General features: G+C 44.2%; 1 protein-coding gene across 1 annotated transcript; it reads left to right on the top strand.

Annotated features, from left to right (window-relative positions):
* Window positions 1-442: 442 nt before the first annotated feature.
* Window positions 443-24,441, top strand: MOSMO (modulator of smoothened). The gene is made up of 3 exons (XM_072120555.1): window positions 443-744; window positions 18,288-18,500; window positions 21,184-24,441. Exons 1-3 carry the CDS (start codon window positions 639-641, stop codon window positions 21,366-21,368), a joined length of 504 nt encoding a protein of 167 aa, XP_071976656.1. The 5' UTR covers window positions 443-638; the 3' UTR covers window positions 21,369-24,441.

The raw sequence follows: 24,441 nt of genomic DNA on the forward strand, positions 1-24,441 counted from the left end.
GTTGTGACCGCGCAGGCGCGGGCCTGCTCTTCTGCGCATGCGCAGACGGCAGGCTCGCCGGACGAGGGCGCGCAGCTACGCGGAGCTGCGCGCCGAAGATGGGTGAGTAGGAGGAGTAAAGTGGCTACCGGGGCGTGGAGTAGCCGCCTCGTGTAATCTCATAAGCGGCTACTCCACGCCCCGGTAGCCACATAAGTACATTTGAATAAATATCAAATTAAAGTTCTCAAAAAAGTGCAGGGACGTGAGGATTAGCCCTTAAAAGGGCTATCCTCACGTCCCAATGATCCACCTACCACCCAATCTACCTTTATAGGTAGATTTGTGGTGGTAGGTTCCCTTTAAATATTTGGAGGACCGGAAACGGCGCTCTGAGTCACATGACCGCTGTTGCTAGGGAGAGGTGTCCTCCGTCAGCTTCCGTAGTAACAAGGTGAGGGCGGAGCGCGCAGACTCCGGAGGCGGCGCCCTGATCCATGTTTACTTCCGGGGGTCTCTGAGCAGAGGGGGTTGGAGATCCGGGGCAGTATCCGGCCCGGTCCCAGCGCTGGGTTGGTGCTTTACACGGAGGGATCGCCCCCCTCCGTCTGAGAGGGGAGCGGGCACCGGGAGGCCCAGCGGCGGCGGGGGGGAAAGATATGGATAAACTGACCATCATTTCAGGATGTCTGTTTCTGGCTGCGGATATCTTTGCCATCGCCAGCATCGCCAACCCGGACTGGATAAACACCGGGGAGTCCGCGGGTGAGTGCGGGGGGATGGGGGGCACAGACAATGGGGGCCACTGAGGGGTCCTCCATGTACCGGGGGCAGTGGTTGATACATGGAGAGCAGCGGCTTGTCTGCTCCACGGAGGTAACTAGTGAATGTGGAGACCACCCTGAGGACACGGGGAGGGGGTGCTGGGGGTGAGCCCTGGCTATGCTGGAAGACTTAATGTAGGGCAGGACAATGGGCAGTGACGTTAGACATCCGTGGGCACAGGTCTGGGTGAGATAGCTGAGCAGTGTGTGGGTATCTCTAGGTGAGGACACTGGCAGAAAGGGGGTTTGGATCTGCAGACATAGGTTTGGGTCGGAATGATGGTTGGATGTGGGCACAGCTAAGGATGATGGTGTGACCTGGGCATTGCTCTGGATGAGGATGTTGGTTGGACATGGCCATTGGACTCTTTGAGGATGAAGTTTCAATGTGGTTAGTGCCCGTTGAGGCTGTTGGCCGGACGTGGGCACGGCGCCGATTGAAGCTAAAAATGGTGCCCTAAGAGCTCCGTTGACCGATATAAGGCCCAATGGTTTCCTTCATGGTGTTTATAGTGGAGTTTGTCTCCATGCTACGGCTTTCCCTGTGTTGTCCTCTTGTAGGTTCCAGTTTATATTCTCTGTAGTCTTGTGTTGTATAATGAGAGATGAGATGATGTTGGTTGTGTCTTGTGTTTGTGATGCCTGGGCTTTACATGACTCCAGCAGTATATTTGATTATTTGTGCAGGAGGGACAGAGTCCATGTTGTCAGAGGCTCCTGCACCCCCTTACAGCTAACTGAGCCCCTGTCTCTCTGGTTGTAAGATACCACAGGTTTGGCTGCATTGTTAGTGTTACCTTTCAGCTATAGATTTCTTCTAGATTTACCTCAAATTTTCAACCAGCACAAAATTGGCTCATTGGGGTCTGTTCCCGTGTGCGTTGGACAGGGAAGCATAATATTTTAGTGTGACATGCTGACATGATGTCAGAAACCCTATTGCAACCAGTTATAAGTTAATGGGTTCCTCCTGTACCCTTCTGATGGATTTGTCTCCTCTCGTATAAAAGACTGTCCAATGCAGATATAGGTGATTGTGTAAGGGAGGAATCTCCGCAGGTCAGCAGTACTGGGCACCACTGTAAAGGACACCTGTCAGCAGAAATCTACAGCGTCTTACAGTAAAGTGGGTTTTAAGAAATTCCATCAACCCGGCTTTAAAATAAATGTACATAATCTATTTGGATAAAAACAAACCCTGGTGCAGCATTATAATGTGCAGCCCTCAGGTTTGTAGCACAGATTTCGGCATCCACTGCCTGATCTTTACCTTCCAGGACATGTATCATGTATATGAGGTCTCCTGGTGATGGATGTTGTACTTGGAGATGTGGAAGAAATTAGGTATATGTATTAGACTTCCCCACTCTCTGTACAGTGATGGCTATAAATACTGGCACCTATCGGTAAGATATCTTCTGTTCTTTCTAGACTCTAGTTTTATATGCAGGAGTGGGAGCATTTTCCCGACCTCCCATGCTGTAACTCATGGCTGCAGACTATGTGCTCGGCTCTTCCAGTGCAGCTTTTTTTTTTTATTTACTTTAACCAAATAATTAAAATTGATTTTATATAGGAACTGAGTTCCTCTGTGTGTTTCTGGGGCTTCTGCACCATTTGTGGGTTATTGAGATGTTGCCTTTGTAAATGATCTTAGAACACATGTTATTAGCTGCTTCTTGTATTTGTGGTTGTTGATGGCCCTGGCAATCTGGGATTTCTGCAGTTTAATGGAACGCTCCTGGCACAGCTGAATCATTGAGTTATACTAAAGGGAAGAGCCGGACTCTAAGGTCTAGCAGGGTTCTAGGGATACAATAATAATGAGTCCTGCTCCTCCCTTCATAGCCCACCATGCATTATTCAGTGTAAGGGATGTGTTATTAGGTGTGACTGGAGTGTTCCTTTAAAGGGGTTTTCCCACGAACAAAAGTTAGGCCCTATCCACAGAATGAGACCTCCACAGATTGCGAAAACAAGTGGTCCTCGCCAATCCGTCAGATTAATGGCGCAGACGGCCGCTCGTGACCGCTCTGCTTTATTAATCTCTATGGCGCTGACAGAGCTCGGCAATTTTCGTTAGCGCCATAGAGATTTATGGAGCAGAACAGTCATGCACGACCATCTACTCCAGGGGTCAGGAACCTTTTTGGCTGAGAGAGCCATGAACGCCACATATTTTAAAATGTTATTCCGGAAGAGCCGTACAATATGCACATGCCCCCGAGGAGATAGGTAGTCTCAGTGTCATGGGTGCCCCTGCGATCTCTTTCAGAGCTCACTCACGTCTCCATGTGACTGCTCCCGTTCCTGGCTGCGCGTGCACAGATTTAACTGGCCAGCACACTGCTGATTGGCGCTACCCACTTTCTTGGTTCCCCGCTGGATCTTAGTTCTTCATGGATATGAGGAAGCTTCTGTTGACCCTGGACCTGTTCTTGATCTGCCATCCCTGACCTCTTGCTCCGTCCCCTACCTCACATCATTAACACCTGCCTTGACTGCCTGCCTGTTCCTGAACACAAGACTTTCTAGTGATCCTGTACCTCAACCTTGGCTGCCACCGCAGACAAGTCGTGCCTGTGGAACGACCAGGTGGTACCTTACTGCAGCAAGACCATCCTACTTTGCGGCGGGCTCTGGTGAAGACCAAGTGCCACTTAGATTCCGGTCCAAGGTGTCTGCTTACATCATCGTCCATGGGGGTCCAGGGGGTTCACTACTGGAAATCCTGACGCCCACCACATGCCTCGTAGTAGATAGGTAGTCCCAGCACTTGCCTCCAAGTAGATAGGTAGCCCCAGCACATACCCCCAGTAAATAGGTAGCCCCACAGCACATGCCCCGAAGTAAATAGGTAGCCCCACAGCACATGCCCCGAAGTAAATAGGTAGCCACAGCACATGCCGCCCAGTAGATAGGTAATAAAAAATGAATATTCACTTCCCAGCGCTCCCTGTAGCCAGCTCCCCATTGCTCCCACGCTCTTATCTTTGACCCAGGCTTAGACGATAGCGGCGATGGCACCTGGGCCGTACAAAGGATGTAGGCAGGGGTAACATCGCTGCCTGTGTCCAGTAATAAGTCTAAGAGACACACATCACCCATCAATATTTATTAAAGATCTGCCTGAGAGCCAGATGCAGCCAACAAAAGAGCCATATCTGGCTCCCGAGCCACAGGTTCCCTACCCCTGATCTACTCCATTAATCTGACGGAGCAGCAAAGGGTCCGACGGACCTAACTTTCGTTTGTGGGAAAACCCCTTTAAAGACTTAGTCTATCAAAAACGTGTGGTGTAACATTGTGTTTGTCCACCAATGTCCTAACTGCTGGAAGTGGCTTATACTCGTGGACCTTAATACAAACGATGGCTGGGCTTTCTCTAGTATGCTGTTGTGTTATGTTCTTTTTTGTTTGTTTGTTCCTTTTTCCTCTGAGCAGTCACATGTTTGGCCTCTGATAATATGGTTGGCCTCTATATGTGTGAAAGAAGTGGCCCAAGTGGAGTCTTGTAACGTCAGGTTGCAACTACTTTGGTTCCTTTTACATTTTCCTTAAGCATTACTACCTGATGTTCGTAGTAAATACTGTAAAACGGTCCATGTTTCAGCACTTGACCTCAGACTATCCCTTTTAGCATCACTTTACATAAAAAAAAAACAAAATCAAAGAAAACTTTATATCATTGTTTTAAGCATCTCCCTGTCTGCATGTTGTATGATGCCAATCCGACAGCTTTACGCCACTAGCAACTAGGCATGGCTGTGATTGGCCAGGCGGACCCGTGGTGGATACACGTGGACAATGGTCATATGCAGTGACAATCGCTGACGAATAAACGAGGACCACATTTTCGTTGACTTCTTCTATCTCTGATTTCACTTCCTAAAGCTTTTTTCATCTATTTCTCTGGGAACCGATCTCACTGCGGTATAAATAATGCAATAAATCAGAACCGTACGGTCACTTGTATCAGCCGACTCCAAGAGTTTAGCCTCTGCAGCAGTAATTGGATCAACCAGGTCTGCCTGGCACCTCCAGCCTGACCAGAGAGCATCAGGACATTGATCAGGAGACGGGAAGGCGTCCAGATCTCAGACGTTGTGGATTGATCTGATTTATGGATAAGCCTTGTTAATTAATAGTCATTTTGTGGCCGATGTATCTGGTCCTGGTCGTTGGGCTGATGTTTGCTTTTTGGAGGTGTTGGGTGAAATTATTGGAATGTAAACTTGGGTCCCCATATCGAAACCTTCTAATATACCAGATACATTTTACAAAGACTTTTTTTATTTGATCACTTCTGTTAAAATCCAATTGCAGATAAAAATCCAATTCCTGCCTTGACCCAAACCTGATGAGATTCTTTACCTTGACGAAACCTCAAAAACCTGTTTCTTTGTACTATAGAAGTTGAAGATGGGGGGCCTCTGACGTGACACTCCCCAAGCAGCCTCTAAACAGACTCATGTAAGGCAAATATGTCTCTGCTTTTCTTATTTTCACATAACTTTAGAGAAGAATTGTATTTTTTATAGTTGGGTAAGATTTCATATAAAAAAGGAAAACTAGAAAGGACGTTTTATACCTTGGGGAGCTAATAGTTTAATTGGGTAAAATCTTGAATCCCTTTAATACTACCTCTTCCCTCCAGGGGTAATAAGGGGACAGGGGGTTGTATAAAGCTAATCTTACACTTTATATAGCAGTCGGTGCATGTATAGTGAATGGAAGAGAACTCCTTGCAATGACTTCTCTTCACCCCCCTCTGGTTGTCTGGGGACCTCCATACACCTCAGATGTTCAAGTCAGGTTAAGATTGTGCCCACACCTCTACAATGCAAAGTGAATAGATCACGTAATTGCAGCCATTGACGCCACGTGCTTGCGTTTGGCCACCAAAACCGTATAGGGGAAGTGATAAGTTGCCATGTTTTCTTCTTGGCCCTCATCATTTGTGTATGTCAAGTTGCCATAGATTATGTAACGGATAGTATATGGGTCCACACGCCATACGTGTAGCTGCGCGGTCCTGTCAGCCCAGTGTTTAGTGACGCCGTCTTTGTTGTGTTTTTTTTTTTTCTTGCCTTCTTTTCCATTTGCACCTTTTCTTGTGGGAGCGTCAGATAGCGAGAAATCCCTTCCAATTGCTTTCAGAGCAGCCATCATCATGAAGAGGCTTCCCCGGAGGATCTCGCACCATATTAACAGTTTGCCTTTCTAGTGTTATAACGGTTACATTTATCATCAGGAATCTCATTAAGCTTCACAGAAAACGAGGCCAGGAGGTAATTTTTAGCCCGGCCTTCTGTAAACAGACACCACACGGATTGTGGAGCGAGGCAGACATCAGAGAAGAAGGTCTAATAGACGGGATAACTATATATTATAATGAAATGCTCCATATTCTCCGGTATTTACTGCCAGCCTCGCTCGTTTCTGTAGGAAATAGTGTAATCTGGCAAACGGATAAAATATTACTGGCAACAGAACGAATAATAGAAGTAAAATATTGATGCCAGGGAACACATTGATCAAATCTTAATAATTGATACATTTAACTTTAGAATTTATTGCAATCTGCTTTGGCTGCGAAGGAAGTGTTATCCAGAGGCTTCCGAAAAAGCGAGAAGCTTAACCACTTTATGGGTTGTCACATGTTTTGTGACCACATCAGGTTCCCAAGGTGTGACTAAACTGATGATGGGGTAGTGTAGAGGGGCCTCGTAGTTATAGGAACCACGCCATGTAGGTTACAATGTTGTGATTATTATAACAGGGGTCTTTAAATCTGGTGTCCCTTTAATCCCATTAAACTACTAGACCTACTAGACTAATTCCCTCCTGTATGTTAAATCCATTTACATGTAAAATATAAACACCTCCAAAGTTATATACAAATGAAATGAGAAGAATAATTTTGAGAGACTGGAGGGGGCACTTCAATTCAGATGCCCACATCTTGGGCTCTATAGTACCTGGGTCCTGGCACCATTGTAAAGCTGAGAATCTCATCTTTCAGTCCACGTCACAGTGAACTTGAGAAACTGAGATAAAGGCTGTTTGAGCTGTCCATAGCTCACAGAAGCACTGTCCTGGTGCAGTATAAAAGATGAGTCTATAAAAAGGGAGACTGAAGTGACCCATCTAGTCTTTGAAAGGGACTCCTCTGGGGCAAAAAGTGACTCTTCTGTTCATTTGTATATATCTGTTGTGGAGATTTTGTGTAGTAAAACTGGTGAATTATAACATAAGAGGGAATTCTAGAAGGGATGTTTTATACCCTACATGAGGGGGCTGGTAGTTAGTGGTGTAAAAGCTGGTGAAACTTCCAACAGACTCCCGCGGGGTCCATGCTACACTATAACTTTAAACGTTGCCCTTGACCTGTGCAAATATGGGAAAGAAAACATTGTCCCTACACCCCTCAGCCCACTCCCCAGGTATAAGCTGTAAATACGTGTTATTATGTGACGCAGCGCCAAATACCGTCATTTTACCCTGAGAGAATGTCTCCCCGTGCCCCGGATACATATGTATGAGTCAGATTTCCATACAGCGCTGTTACTAGCACACAATTAATCTGTGCACGCTCCGCTCTCCTAATAGGAAGGAAATGTCATTTGTATCCCTTCAGGGCTGGAACAAGGAGACCAAGCAAATCGCAAAAGCAGTTTGTGTTTTTTTTTTTTTTTTTTTTTTTTTTTTATCATTCTGCAGAGCTAAGTGTAATGACTTGGCTTCAGGCGATTAATTCTGGATCCTGTGCCATACCTCCGCATTTAATCCAATATCTGTAGACACCCTTCATATGGAGATTTATTAGGAAAAAGCATAGTAGTATCTTAAAGGTATATAGGTTTTCTGCTGCTGTGAGCACTAAGGGGTTGTCTCACCAAAGACGTACATTCCCGATCCACAGGATAAGTTTAAAAATAGGGGGTCCCTGTGATAGGAGTATTAAAAAAAACTTAAGTCCCCCAGGTTCAAGGGCTCCATTCGAGAGCTCCTGGGACTTGGTGCAGTCCCATAAACGTGATCAATAAGGGTCTGAGACATGGACCCTGCACCCATAGGCTGCCATTGGGCACCACAATCTGTAGAAGTGATGGATCTGAAAGTTGGAGACTCTGTTCAATGCATTGCTGATGCTCCAGGCTCCTAGTACGGGCTAAAATACACGACCATCCTCTCTCCGCGAATCGGGGACCACTTGGTGGCCGAATTTCACGGACCAAGCACTGTGTCATGGCAGGAGTCCAAAAATTCTACTAACCTTTTTGATCCAACGTTTACGTACCCCTCCAGAATTTTGGCTTTCTTGGCCTTCGTTTCAGTGAACACAAATCCGAAAACGCATGAACTTGACAATAAATTGCTTCACCCCCTCAGTAACCATGTTTTTGTGTTATCCTTCATATTTTCACTGAAAAAAGAGCAAAGAAAACCAGAATTCTGAAGGGGTTTGTAAACTTTTGAGCACAACTGTTTGCATGATGCAAGGATTCCCTGCTTCCCAGTGGGACTACTGCACCATACTATAACAATGTTATCAGTTTGGCGTGGTTATCCCACAGGAAAGCCGGGACTCCGTACATCATGTAGCACTATGATACTTGGAGTCCCTTCTCGTCACACATTGTTTGGTCGGTGAAATCCGGTCATTGTATAGGTGTTTTATCCCTAAATGCTGTAAAATGGCAGCGTGACCCCAATACATGAGTTCCATCCACTGTATAGGTTCCAGCGCCCAGAAGCGATTGTTCTACTGATTGGTGGGAATCTGGATGCTAGACCCCCAATAATCACTCACTGATGACCTACCCTTAAGATCACTGCATGGTGGGCCTGGAAACACCCTTTACAATTCGAGAAATGATCATCCTTCATAATTTAGCCTCACACCCTCCCCCTCTTGCGTTTTTCTAGCATAGCCATGTCCGATTCCTGTGTGGTATCTTCTACTGCGCTAAGAACTGGAGGAAAATAATGAATTTCTTTGTTTCTACGAATTAATAGAAAGCCCTTTCTTCTGCCGACTGTGGAAAGATTAGAGGCGAGCAGCTCCATGCAAAATCCACCTCTTCCTCCTAATATTTTATATGCCGCACAGTGTCTTCTTTGTCTTTCACGGTGTCTGGGGATCTGGGAGGAAAAAAAAAATGAGTTTGGCACAATTCATGAAAACAGTGATAATACTAAAGCGCAGCATTCTGCTGCCTGTGACGCAGGTGCAGGAGGGGGGTAATGGGATGGTAGAGGCATGGTTCACTTCTGTGGAGAATGGCGTCCTCGGTACAGATCATGGGGTAATATACAAACACGAGAAGACATTATAGAGCAATAACGGGGTCAGATGAATCCGTAATGAGACCTTTGCCCACAAGAGCTTACAATCTGAGGGTTTTGAAGCTTCAAGTTTCGCCACCCTGCAGTTTGGGAGACCACCCAGCTGGTCCGTGATGGAAATAATTCTTCCTATGGAGAGGTCCGCTCAGATAAGGCTGGACGTAGTCATTAGGTAATAGTCACTATTGCATGGGATCAGAGTATCGTATCTGTGGTGGAGGAGAGGGGATTGGACATGTTGGATTTCGATATGCCAAGAACACATGCACTCTCAGCAGAGCCAGAGTGCATGTATATGTGGCAGATGTTAGGCAGCAGTTATCTTGGTATGTACGTTGTCTTGAACAGACTGCCCCCCTACTGTCAGTACGGGTGGGGGACCTCTGTTATGGAGACGGGGGCAGATCCTGGAAATTGCCATGAAAACAGGGGATGTTTTTGTCCATTATTCTGACAAAAATTCATGTGTTGCTTGACAAATCCCTATTGGGTGACGCTATGTGAATACTTCTGCCCTTATACTTTATTTAAAGGAAATCTACCAATAAAATCCATAATGATAAATTGGGAACATTTATCCTTAGAACCAGACACAGTGACTGTCATAATCTTCTTATATTTGTTATCCATGACCTCCTTCCTTTTAAAATGAACTTTTAAAATTATGCTAATGAATCTAAAGGGATTCTGGGATTGGTACCAGAGTCGCTGTGCTTCAGATTCACAGGCCGTTACACTGTCTCACCCTCCCCCCGTTTGCCTGCTGTTATCTCATACAGTGTGAAATGGGGTGGGGGGCTGGATTCTCCTTTACAGTGAAGTTGCAGTATGGAGGGGTTCTGGTAACACCCCCAGGAGGCCTTCTGCTTCATTAGCATAATCTTAAAAGTAGGTTTTAGAAGGAGGCCATGGATAACACATATAAAAAGATTTCCATAGTCACGGAGCCTGGATCTAAGAGTAAGTGTCCCTGGTTTATCCAAGCTTGAGGTTTTTTATGGTAGATTTCTTTTATCGCAATCTGGTATTAGATTATCACCCTATTAGAAAGTGTTGTGTGCTGTGCACATCACAGGGTCCCCCGACCCCCTTCCTCCCGTTGTTGACCCCTCTAGCACTTGTACGCTGACGTTACCTGCACCCTTGAATGTATGGTGGCTTTTCCTTGTATTGGGTCTTGTTGTCAGGCGTAGGTGGAAGGACTTTGCTGTCAGGTTGAGATTGATTTGTTTCTTGGCTTGTCTGCCTGTGTTGCACTTAGGATTCTGAGCTCTGTGATTTATTATTGGGAATGTGACACCTTAGCTTGTTGTCACACATCGGGCAGAGGGCCAGGGCTTTTAGAGAATGAGAACATGGCATTTATGTCAGGGGGTGATGTCACGATGTGGACAATGTGCTCCTGCTGCTTGTATCCTGAAAATCCACCAATTTTTTTTTTGTGCTGAAATATGGAAGTGTCTGGAACAGAATAATAGGGGATCTCTATGGTCATTATGTTTTGTTTTACACCGTTCATTTTATACATAAAAATGGTGGCGGTCTCCTGGTTGTTATATTATTTAAGGTTGTTGAGCCTCAAAGTGCATAGAATTCGGCCAAGGGGACCGCCCAGGTAGCACTTAACCATACAAAACCACACGCAGTGTTTAGTATAGGCCCTGGAGGGCTGTAAAATTGTACATGTGTTAGTAGCTGGGTTTATAGACCCTCCCCTCTGCTCTGAGTGACTGCAGACTTCAGAGAGGAGGAGTTGTACAGCAGCTCAAGTCCAGCTGCAATCCTCTGCCTCTTATTTCTTTTACATACTTTCCTGACTGATTCTTTTAGCAAAAAATAGTTGTTTAATTTTGCACTTTCTATTGGGAATTGCGAACATTTACTAAATGTAAAGGAGGTCCAGTGTGTAAAATTATGCCATATTAATAATGATTTTGGATAACTTGCTGGTTGATGGGGGTTTGACAACTGGGATCCCTCATGAATGGGGGTCCTGTTCCCCTGAATGATTGTAGTAGTAGGTTAAGCATGCGCCTGATGCTGGGGAATACAGAATATAGCGCTATATCTGGCAATCTCATCGATAGCGAACAGAACGGCAGTGCACATACTAGGTCCGATCCTCCGTTATCATGAGCAGCAAGTTATCCCGTATCCAAGGAAGTCTATAACTTGGGACAACCCCTTTAAACTGACTCCTTGTAGGGGGATTACAGTAATGGACGTGCATGGATAACACAGAATAATCCTGACTGCCTGGGAATACTGGCTCGCTGTCCATCACCTCTAGTAATGGCCCCTGTCCACCTGTGGTAATGTTACCTCCTCTGCACCGCGCACATACCCTTCAGTGTGACGCCATGTCGTGCTTCCCGTACAGCGTACACACTTTTATTTTATATTCCATTAGTTAAGATGAAAATGTCAGGCTCCATAATGAAAGCTATTGAGCAGACGATTATGTAATGGCGTGCGCTCCCGGGTGATTGACAGCGCAGCTAAGTGTTATTCGTGTTTTACTTCTCGCTGATGTGACGCCTCATGTATTCTAATCGGCCTGTGACCGGATCTGTGCAAATAACTTCCACATCAAAGGGAACAGCTTTACTCAAAATCCCAAATACTGAGCCCCCTGCTGCCACTCATCTCAGCCTACAGCGGGCGGGTTATAAGATATCGTATTACACTGTATGGAGCCATTATCTGAGGTAAATAGTTTTGTGTAGTGGGTCAGAACTATCAACATTGATAGAATATACTCTGATATGAGTGTTGATCACTAATCTCTTGTATAGGTGATTAATCTCCGATTGGTGCCTTATTCTCTCCTGCGGTTTGTGCGTATTTATTTGCATTTGTTATACAGCAATAATTTTTTATCGTAAACCCAATATTTCGTCCCTCCTCTGACCTATAGCGTTTATACTACAAATGGCTGATAGGTGACTGTCTATATTTTGGGATTTATTGCTGACCAACAGTTAACTTACAATGGATGTTAATGGCAGGTAGTTGTTACTGATTAACAGGGCAGTGATGAATCAGGAGATAATAATCCCACAATGCATTTTAGCAGGAAACCTACCATGAAAGTCCATCATGATAAGCCAGGGACACTTACTAACAGATCCAGGCAGCGTGACTGTGGTAACTGTTCCTCTTTCCCTCTAAAATAAACTTTGAAAATGATTCTGATGAGCCAGTAGGGGTCTTAATGGAGTCTTAATCCCCCCACACCTTGTGTGATTACACCAGACAGGGGGAAGCAGTGTAACAGCCTATGAAGCTCCAGAACAGAGCTCTTCAGGCTCATAAGCATAGTTTTAAAAGTTGATTTTAGAAGGAAGAGGCCTATGAGTAAGTGTCCCTGGTTTATCATGAGAGATTTTTATGGTAGATTTTCTTTGTTTTCCCTAATCCTGATAATGTACACGACGGTGACCTCTCTGATTGTATGTAAGTGGTAGACATATACTGACCATTAGGAGGATTGCTGCAGGGGAGGATAGAAGTGCAACGCTGCAGATTGTTAGAAGAGTCTGTCAGCAGGTTTTACCTCACAAGAGTCTTGTAGAGCAGCGTATTCCTTCCTCTGTGGGGAGGTAATTGGGTCGTCATCACTTTTCAGCTCCATAAAGGGCTATTCCACGTATATGAAGGTTCGGGATTGGAAAATGAAGAACACGTACACTTACCCCGCGCTGTGCTGCTTCAATACTTCCAGTTTTCGGACCTGCGTCCAGCCAGAATATTTGAGGAGCTCATGGGGCAGTGATGGCAAACCTTTTAGAGACCGAGTGCCCAAACTACAACAAAGACCCGCTTATTTATCGCAAAGTGCCAACACAGAAATGTAATTTGTGATTTATACTCCCTTCTCTGTCACAGTTTTCATTGATACCAGCACCTGAGGACACCAATAAAGCAGAAAATAGTCCCAGGTAGCACTGTAACTTTATAATAGCTCTGTGCACAGCAAGTCCTGGGCTGTCTGGGACTGCAGGAAGATACCTGGAGTCATCTCTGGTGATGGCCTGAGTGCCCACAGAAAGGGCTCCGAGTGCCACCTCTGGCACCAGTGCCATAGGTTAGCCATCACTGTCATGGGGTATAATTAGGTATCTCTTGGGACCAGGGGATGACACAATCATTATTTACACATCATTAATTTCTTTTTAGTACTAGCACCCACTAAGGTGTAATTAAAGGGCTCTCCTGGGCTCCTGTTTGTCAGTGACTTTGCACTGTATTATGTTTACTGTTCTTGGGCGAAAACTATGTGTTTCCATGGTAACAGACTGCTAGCGAAGCCTTTGCAGAGTCGGGAAGTGGTGTGTGTTACATGGACTACATAGGACTCTTGTGTAACTGTTGTGAGCCTCCTGGTAGTACTTGTATGTCAGACATGTCTCCTTGTACTGGAGCTGAGCTCAGAGCATGGTGTGCCCTCTGTCTTATTGTATCTGCGGTGGCAGTGCCCCGGGCCGAGCCGCCATTCATCCTGCCCTTCTAGGAACTTGTCTGATCCTGTTCCTCGACAGGAGACTGTAGCAATGTATTATTGATGAACGCCGGCATCGGCCTACACTGCTCTATAGTACATAGCCAACCCATTGTATCAGTGCCAGTACACAGACATGTCACCTTGTTCTGGAATATCAGTGAGTGATTAAGAGTCTGTATTTGCTTTTATTATTTAGTATGTAAGTATATGGGCTTTGGAACAATAGCTGCAATGTACAGACCCTATGTAAATATTGCTGCAAGCATTTAACAACGCCTGTCAGTAGCCCAAGAGGCTTCGAGAGTAAAAAAAAAAAAAATCAAAATCATCAAGAACTAGACTTTTTATCTTTTATTTTGGTTATTTAATAGTTCAATGGAGTCTCAGCAGCAGAAAGCTGGAGTCAGTATTGGTTATTTTTGCTCTGTGAATCTTTGTAACCATAACCTTTGTTTGTAAATAGCAGCCAAAGAAAAATGAATTTGTATTCCATTATTGTAGCTGGACTTGCCTATAAAAGAAATCTCCTGCAAAGTCATGAGCAGAAGAGTCAGATTTGCCTGGTATTAGTCAAGCTTTGAGGCTGCTTGAGTGTCACTCTAGATACCCTTTGGTTCTGTAGGACCCATAAATATTTTTGGATCATTTTAAAGATGAGAATCGTGTCTTTAAGATCGCATCAAGCTAGTGGTTCTGTGATCTACAGAACCGGAGATACAGGCTGTTGAATAAAAGGCGGGAATAGGATCTTTTTCTGCAGCTCGCATTTCCAACTATTTCTTTAACAGTTTCTATCGCTTAGAACCACCAACCTGATTCTTATCTTTAAGACGGCACCAGCATGTTAGAATGGATGATAGGGATGTCTTAAGTGACAATCCTGCAGCCCTTGTACTATGACTCTTTGCTTCTGTCCACATGACTTTGGATGGGAATTTTTCACAGGGAATTCTAGAAAACATTTCATCCTCTGCCTGAGGGGTAAAATCAGTGTGCAGGTTCCCCTACATCTAAGGGGCTCAGTGCAAAGATCCCAGAGCACAGCAGTGTGAGGACACTCCCCCGCTATGAAGCGGTTTGAATCCGGGAATATAAATTACATTCCCCCCCCCCCCCCTTCTACTTGGCACATACACTCTCTAGGGCTATTGTCTAACCCTGTCTCCAGCTTGTGTTGTCAAACTGCTCCCTGGAAAAGTCCCATCTTATGTGAAGCAAAGTATAAACAGAAAAAGAAAAAAAACATAAGGTTTTTTTGTCTCATTTTTATGCAAACTCGTCGTCTGTTCCTGATCAAATGAGCCCTTTGTTTCTTACAAGGGACGCGTAAGCCAAGAATGACTGCTTTTAATTTAAGACGAGCCGCAAGTTCGGCTGAGGTCCCTACCTTTTATTAAATATGAATGGCGCTTTAAAAGGAAAAAGGTTAATTAGAATAATTTTTAACTCTGTCCATAGCCGCTAAGTGACCTTCCAAGGGATTTTTTTTAATGTGTTTAATTAAAGATTCATTAAGTGGCGTAGTCACCGGCTCATTTCTGGGTTACGGGGCAGAGACTGTACTGATGTGTAACAAATCGTGTAACTCTCCTTCTCTCCATCAGTACAGGGGAAGCAATGTGTTTTCTGCTCTATAAAATGTGGATTTTTGCTTTGAATGCAGGAGCTCTGGTTGGCGTCATACAGCTAAATTTAAAGGGGTTGTCAAATATTTTTCTATTGATGGAGTAATCTCCGAATAGGCCTGTATATGTCATTGATGGTGTGGAGGGCCTGGTGCCGGCCCCAATCAGCTGTACCGGTCCTATATAACAAATAAAGCTCTTATTAAAGGGATGTCATTACCAGTTTTTACCCCATTAAACTAGCAGCCCTCTCGGTTAGGGTATGAAACGTCCTTTCTGAAATTCCCTCTTTTATGTGAAATCTTGCCTATAAAAAAAAAACTATCTCCTCCAAAGTCGTTTGCGGATGAGCAGAGAATGGTAACTTTTTGGCTAAAATTAGTCCTATTTAGAGGCTACAGGGGGAGAGTCACTTCAGACGCCCCTATCTTCTTGGTTCTATAGCGCCTAGAAACTAGATACTGGTGTCCTATTAAAGAGAGGAATCTCCTCTTTCAGAGCGATAAAGGATCCGCTTCCTATGTATTTCTTTCCTTTAAATATCCCCGTGGCTCCCAGAATCACGATCATAATGAGAACTGAAAGATGAGAATCTTATCTTTTAATCTGATACTTGATGATTCTTCTCTGCTTGTTTTCACATGACTTTTTGAGGAGATATTTATAGATAAACAGATGAGATTTCACATAAAAGAGGGAATTCTAGAAGGGACATTTCATATTCTGCTGGGGGGGTGTTAATGGGGTAAAATCTGTGGACAACCCTGTGTCCGTTTCCTATCAAGGACACTTTTCCCTTACAAAATGCAATATTAACAAACTGTTAACTTGTGTATTAACATTACATTAACATTTAACACATGCATTGTGTTCACACAATGTTAATACATGCGTTAAAATTTGCGTTTACAAAATGCGACAGTCAATGCAATGTTACTTGGCAAATCTCCTCTCCTCAGCTGTTGTATTGTGTTTTTAAAACGCAATGTAAATGCCACGTGTGAACACGGCCTGACTCTTGGCCCGGCCACGGTGTCAGTCTGGCTTTGTGAGGTTGTAGCTCCCTTCTCCTGTTATGTCTCTCACGGCTGGGATTCATTAAGACTCCTTCAAAGAACAATAGTCTTCACTTTTTTTTTTTTTTTTCCATTCTGAGACGGTGAAAAGTTTTATTCATCAGTCTTTTGCGTTCATCTCACTGGGACAAGTCTAGGCTTGCTTCCTCTAATCTGTAAAAATGGATGCACGCTGGAAAACGTGTGAGCATCCGAGCAGCTCACTAGACGACGGGAGGCAATGTCACAGCCTGTGATCCCCCACTGTTCATAACCGTCCCACGCGTCATAGCGGCAATGTGTCCAAGTCTAATACCTGGGAGACACAATGTAGTCATGGCTATTAAAGGGGATGGAAAAGCTTCTCTGGGAGATGGCACCACCATTGAAAATATAAAGTTACAAAACATTTTGGTATCCATAGCATAGATACTCAGTCTCATACTGTAGGACCGCCACAGATCAGCTGATAAACAGAGAATGGAACTGAAAGCAGACAGCAACATTCTCAGTGTAGTGGTCAGATAAGGTTACTACGGATCACCTCAGATTTGCTTGAATTGTAGTTGGATCTGATCTGTGTAGGTGCTGGGTGTCAGGTTGAACCCACTGAATATGTTTTAATGTGCAATAGGAACAACTTTAAAGGGGTTTTCCCATGGAGGAAAGTTAGGCCCTATCCACTGGATAGGGCCTAACTTGCTGATCAGTGGGGATCTCAGTGCCGAGACCCCCACAGATTGTGAAAACAAGGGGTTCGTCGGACTTTATGTCACTCCTTAGACTAATGGTGCAGACCATCGCGCATGACCATTCTGCTATGGAGCTGACAAAGATCGGTGAGCATCGCGCTCTGCAATCTCCGTCGGCTCCACAGAGATTAACGGAGCAGAATGGTCATGTGCGGCCGCCTGCTCCATTATCTGACAGAGCGTCGATGGGTCCGATGGGGACCCTTTGTAGATCGGCGGGGGATTCGGCACTGAGATCCTCACTGATCAGCAAGTTGGGCCCTAACTTTCCTTTGTGAGAAAACCCCTTTAAAGTGTCGTGTAGGACCCGGTTATTGCTGGCAAGAAGATTTACTATGGGATGGGAAATACTTTATAAAAGCTGCCATATGGCTATATATGTCCTATTTGCACTTGCCCTGTGCAGAAAGGACATTTATAAAGTCATGGCAATGGCCAACTTCATCTCCTGAACCCTGGCACCTAGAAACTCAATACTTGTACTTGCACCCTCTGCATCTGTAGCTTAACTTGGGGGAAATTGTGATGGAATAATGCTGATCATATTTTGGTAAAGGTTACTACTACTTAAACGGACACCAAAGTGTATTTTTTTCCCTAGTTGTAGTCATTTATCGGCTATCCTACAAAGGTAAGGTCATGAAAAAAAAAACGAAGTAAAAATAGTTTTGATATGTAAAGCGTCTCCATAGATATCGTTATATAAATAAGCGTAAGAACTGCAAAACTTGACCTGGATATTCAGGCTTCAGTGACTTTTGGTCACAAAGGGGTAAGGTGTATGAGGTCATGTACACAGACTGGGATGGGTGATACAGTGTGACTGGTGGTAATGGGTTTTGTCGGCTTCCTGCGGGGTCTGTGATGTTCTCCTCCGCCCTGAGTTTCACTGCAGTTTCGGTCTCTTGGGAATATTAGATTGCGAGTGTGAAAGGTGACGGGCGGGTGAAGTAGAATAGAATTGGCCTCTTGTATCTCGGCCATCAACATTTTCTCCATGATGGCTACCTGGCACTGACAAGCCGCATAGGGGGGGGGGGAGGGGGGAGTAGGAATTGTCCTTTGTCTCTATTCTAGATCCATGGAGAGGCCGCTCTGTCCCTACAGTGTGTGACATCCTCGCCCTCCGGACGGCGTCTTATTGTTACAAGCTCTTGCAGAATTGCGTATTGATCTTCTCTCTCTGTTGTCCGCAGGTGCTCTCACAGTCGGCCTTGTCAGGCAATGTCAGACTATACACGGACGTGACAGGACCTGCATTCCTCCTCGGCTCCCTCCGGAGTGGGTTACAACACTGTTTTTCATCATTATGGGAATTATATCATTGACTGTTACATGCGGTTTACTAGTGGCTTCCCACTGGAGAAGAGAAGCTACAAAATATGCCCGCTGGATAGCATTCACTGGCAGTAAGTGTCTGGGGGGCTGGCATCTGTACTGTGTGGGTGATGTGACATTTATGCTAATATGGCTGAAAGGGGTGTTTCAGGAATCTGGATAACCCCTGAGTTGCTGGGGAAAATAAGAGTGTATACATGCGCGGTTCCTGACGCCTGCACCAATGTAGTACTTATACCTGAAGAAAGTTCTAAGGGATAATGGGACCTGGTTCAGCCAAGTGGCTTTCTCAGACCAGGAGAAAAAGCGGTGAAGTCTGCTGAAAACCAGATATGCAGTGATCCAAGCAGACCCATCATTGGCTGCAGCAGGGCCCATGGCTCCTGGAACTTTCGGCTACAGTTCATGCCTGAAAACCAGAGTGGCGCAGGAATCGAAAGTCAAGACCTTAGAGTAAGAGTAAGACCTTATTCACACGGCTGTGTGTAGGAGGGAGGGTGTGTAGGAGGTGGGGAGGTGAGCGCTTTTTTTTGTTAACCCCTTAACACTCTGCGCCGTAGCTCTACGGTGCAGAGGTATAAGGGATGTATGAAGAGGGCTCACGGGCTGAGTCCTCTTCATACAAAGGTGGGGGTTTTTGCATATTGCAGAAAACCCCCACCGCTAATAACCGCGGTCGGTGCTTGCACCGATCGCGGCTATTAACTCCTCCGTTGCCACCGGCAAAGTCGATCGGTTGCCATGGTAGCCTTGGGTCTTCGTTTGACCCGAGGATACATGGCTTCTGCATATCTATTACAATGAGCCTGTGGCTCATTGTAATGTATAGTGTGCAAAAATGCCAAATATTGCAATACAGAAGTATTGCAGTATATGGTAGCAGCGATCTGACCATCTAGCCTTAATGTACCCTAGATGGTCTAAAAAATAGTGAAAAAAAAAAAGTTTAAAAAAAGAAAAAAATTAATAAAATATTAAAAGTTCAAATCACCCCCCTTTCCCTAGAACGGATATAAAACATAATAAACAGTAAAAACCACAAACATATTAGGTATCGCCGCGTCCCAAAATGCCCAATCTATCAAAATATAAAAACGGTTACGGCCGGCGGTGACCTCCGAGGCGGGAAATGGCGCCCAAATGTCCGAAATGCGACTTTTACACCTTTTTACATCACATAAAAAATGAAATAAATAATGATCAAAATGTCGCACAGACCTCAAAATGGTAGCAATGAAAACGTTGCATCATTTCGCAAAAAATCACACATCTCCGTGCGCCAAAGTATGAAAAAGTTATTAGCGTCAGAAGATGGCAAAATTTTTTTTCTTTTTTGTACACATTCTTTTAATTTTTGAAATGTATTAAAACACAATAAAACCTATATAAATTTGGTATCACCGCGATCGCTCCGAACCAAAGAATAAAGCTGAGGTGTTATTTTGAGTGCACAGACAAAGTCGAAAAAACTGTGCCTACAAGAACTTGCGGTTTTTTCCAGTTTTTCCACATTTGGAATTTTTTTCAGCTTCGCAGTACACGGCATGTTAAAATAAATAACATTACGGGAAAGTAAAATGTTGTTACGCACAAAATAAGCCCTCACACAGGTCTGTACACGTAAAAATGAAAAAGTTATGGATTTTTGAAGTTGGAGAGCGAGAAATGAGCCGAAAAACCCTGCGTCCTTAAGGGGTTAAAAGCCAGGCCATAAGAAGCCTAAAAGTAGAGTGGATCCTAGCAGAAGTGGCACACAGCAGTATGTCAGTGTGCTTTGTTTACAATCCTACATCCTGGTGGGAGATATCCTTTAATTGTGTCAGAGTTTCCACACAATGAAAATTAGACTCCTTGATGCAGAAAATCAATTTATAAAAGGGGGCGGGAACGCCACAAGTGAGGGGGAAACCCCCCTAGTTAATGTACCCCATTGTCTGTGCTCATCGCTCCGTGACTAAGGGATATAGACTTCTATTGTGGCCATGTTTGTTATAAAACCTTCTTAGAAGAGGTTTTCCAACAGTAAACAATAAAAAATGGCATAACTCCAGGATAGGTGATTGAACGCATATATAGCTGTGAAGTTGAAGGACCTTCCAATTATAAGAATGGACTAGCGAACATCACAAGTGTCCAGTGACTATGGGACTGGTAGGGAGGGGCAAGCTCGGTCCTAAATAAATCCCATAGTATGGTGCAAAGGTCACACAATACACTGCTGGCAGACCATAGCAAGCGCACCACTGACCGATAATCCAATTTGTGTTACAAATGTATACCCATCTCTGTACTTAGATATAGGCATTCACTACCTCCCTATAGGCACATCCATTACACTCTCCATGCCAGGGAAAGCAACACAAGGAATTTGATTTATAAAAAAAGTTGTTGCCCATAGACAAGTAAAACTTCATCAGACGAAAACGAGTTTACAGGTACTGAAGTCTTGCTAGACAAATTTAGGGACAATAACGTGAAACGAGTAGAAACATTTTCAATGTTGGGCAGGGGCAGGGGCTGGACGCTGGCCTTGATAAGTGCCATAGACAATAAATGGGGCAGCAGCCCAACTCATTAGGGGAAAGGGGTTCTCACCTTTCCACTTGGATGAATGACTAGAGATGTCATGTGTGAGCTCAGCGAGTTTCTGCATTGGAGGGGGGTGTCATGGCAGCAGCTACAGGTTTCTTCAGAAAAGTAAAACATTATTGTAAAACTTGTACTAACTTCTCGTGTCTTGTTCTTCTCTTGCAGTGATCCTCTTCTGTATGGCAGCATTAATATTCCCCATAGGATTTTACATCAATGAAGTTGGTGGCCAACCTTACAAACTACCCAACAACACGGTGGTTGGGTCGTCCTATGTACTTTTTGTCTTATCCATTTTCTTTACTATAGTGGGACTATTATTTGCAGGTAAAGTGTGTTTACCTGGCTGACGTAAAGTGGGTGGGGAAGGACGGCAAGACTCTTTATGTTCCATTGGAATGGATGATATAAATTTACCGGGAAGGGGGGTTCTTGATCAACTCTGAGGACCTTGCCTTCTTAGGAGAATACCTGAAAAGGGACAAGAGAACTGAGGAGCTAAAAAATGTTACATTGAACTTGTTCTCACTATGCACTTTGGATCAAATGGAGAGTTTTTCCTTTCCACAACCAAATACAAATATCATTGACTGATCTCCTGAGCATATTGATGCCGCCAGGTCTGCACTGTGACGTGGACTCGTGAAGAACAACGCTTTACACTGACGAACAAATCTGACCTTTATTACTGTATCCCCTTTCCGTTGTCACCGTCTGCTAACATAGGAAGTGGAAACCGATCGCAAGAGTATTTATGACCTAGGAGCATCACCAGGCCGGGGTGAGGCTGGCCTCACTACGGGGGCGACGCGGAGCAAGCGCGGACCAGAGACTCAGCAGCGTTCTCCATGTGACATCCGATGGCTCCTGCCAGTTTCATACAATTCTGGTTTATTCATATACGGTGGAACCTTGACCATTTAGGCAGCGATGGCACTAGAGGGGCACGGCCCAAGCGCTGGGCAGGGGGGTCATTTTAAACAAATACAGGAATAACTAATCTGAATGGTGCTTTGCTGATATAAAGGGAGTATCACGTTCCTTATAGAAGCTTGCGGCATACTGGAAACACTACATCTCTCCACTCCCTTCCTTACTGGGCCATTAGAAGAACAAATTTTAGGCTGGAATTGTCTTTTTTTTTTTTCCCCCCCATTTATATTTATACAAATATCTCTATTTTTTGCTGACGCAGTATACAGTGTATATACTGGGGGACAAGTATGCTACAAATGCTTTGCTAGCGAAATCACTGTGGCGCGCAAACTGGAAGCGGTAGATAACTAAAGCCATTTCCCTGAAGACCGCATAATGAATAGTCTTCAGATTACCTCATACGTCGTAGCAGCCCTCGCTTGTTTGTTTTTTCTCTTTATGGTACTGACATTTCATATGGCTTTTTATTTTATTCTCCCTTTTGTTAGTAACTTATTACAGGTTCATTTCTTCTGTTTTTGATCCTTCAGATTCCACAGTGATCAAATAGCATTTGTCCCTACATTGGACTCCTCCTTTAAATTAGGTCTCTGGAAATGCTGTATAACAGTGGGGCTAGTTGGGGTTCTTGCACCATATACTTCACCACCTAAATTTCTGAAATCTGTACTGAGAGGTGCATTATGGTGTAGTTGCCTCTAAAACCCTATTCTCTATACAGAATAGGGATCATCCATCCCCAGCTACTTTGAAAATAACACTAAATGTAGACCGTGCTGTCTGCAGAAAGCTATGGAAACACTACAGTAACTGCTCAATCTAAATGTATGGAACTGATTTCATTTGCAAAATAAATTCAACAACAAATGAGCCACATGTGAGTTAACCCTAAGGTCGTGGTCAAAAACGCATGCATTTTTTACGATCTGAAAACGCACTAACTAAAAATGGCCTAAAAACGCCACGTGTGTCTTCACCCTAAAGCTACACAATCCAGTTTGATGTAACATATTAGGGTGAAGCCACACATGGCGTTTTGAACCTGTTTTTGGTGCATTTTCAAAAACGCTTAAAAACGGATCTTTTTGACAGGTTTTACCAATTATCTTAATGAAAACTGGTCAAAAACGCATGCGTTTTTGGACGGACTGCTTGAAAACGGGTTCAAAACGCCATGTGTGGCATCGCCATTAGGGTTGTAAGCTTGTGGGATTTACTGACCTGGACCTAGAGGCGCTGAACTGAACTTGGCATCTCCTGTCCTTGCAGTTCAGTGGTTGTAGCTTCGGTCCGGTGAATCCTGCGAGCGCGCCATGAGGCTTATGTTGGAGATGCTTCTCATCACAGATTTGCAGTGAAATCTACATCCATTTCCGTTAGAGATGCTGCAGATGAGGTCTGGCACAGCATTACATCACATTCACTTGATTCACAGTATTAGACGCTAAATTTCTACTGAACTTCAGTGGAAAGTTCAGTAGAAATAAACGAAGCGATTTAACAGTGTTAGCCTTGACCCTTGGACAGGAGGCTGATGGGGAAAGGATAACATGCCCCTGCAGCATAGTCAGTATAACTAGAGATGTGCGGCCCGGACATATTGCTGGATTTGTGCCCAAACAGCGAGTCCGGCAAAATAACACCCCTGGCCAACTAGCCATGTTAATTTGCTGGATTTGCTGTTCGTCAGGCAATATGTCCAAGTGAACCTAAACGGAATTTTCGGGTCTGCTCAGCGCCAGATATGACTTAAACTAACCAATGTTAAGTTTGGAGCTGCAGGAGTCTTACTAGTGATCTACATCCGATTTTGGGGAGATGATATAATGGCGGCTGGAGAACACACTGCGATATCCCCAACCTTAAAGGTTCCCCTCTATTAGCCCATGATGATGATGATGTCCTAATTTAAAGGGGGATTCTACGTTTAGTCCTAGTGATCTGTTTTTTTTTTTTTTCCCGGATTTTTGCATTTTGTTCCCATCGGATCCTTCACTCTTACTTTTCTGCATCCTCTGATCTCATCTTCTACATGAAGCTGCATTTTTTTTTTTAATTTTAACCAGCAATTTACTCCAAGCACAGCTATAGACTGATACAAAAGTATGCTACAGGAGACGTCACTACTAGGTCAAAATGATGTAAATACCTTTGTTCTGTAATGTGTGTTACTTGTTATGACTAATTTATTATCAGTCAGATGGACATTCTTAAATTATTTGGTGTGTTGATTTTTTTTTTTTTTCCATTTACATTTTTTTTCCCCCCTTCATCCCCCGCACCATTTGTTTTCTCTTGACTTTTGCATTCTGTAGATAACTATTTCATTGTCACATGATTATATGGAAATATTTGCAGAAAAAAAATACATATAAACGGGGATATACAAAAAAAAAAAACAACAAACTTGATATTCAGGTTTGGTTTTTGTTGAGGCCACTGTGTTATGGGAAGCAGAGTATTGTGGAATAAAATGCCTGAGTTCCA

The sequence above is a fragment of the Engystomops pustulosus genome, chromosome 8 (assembly GCF_040894005.1).
Source record: "Engystomops pustulosus chromosome 8, aEngPut4.maternal, whole genome shotgun sequence".
NCBI lineage: Eukaryota > Metazoa > Chordata > Amphibia > Anura > Leptodactylidae > Engystomops > Engystomops pustulosus.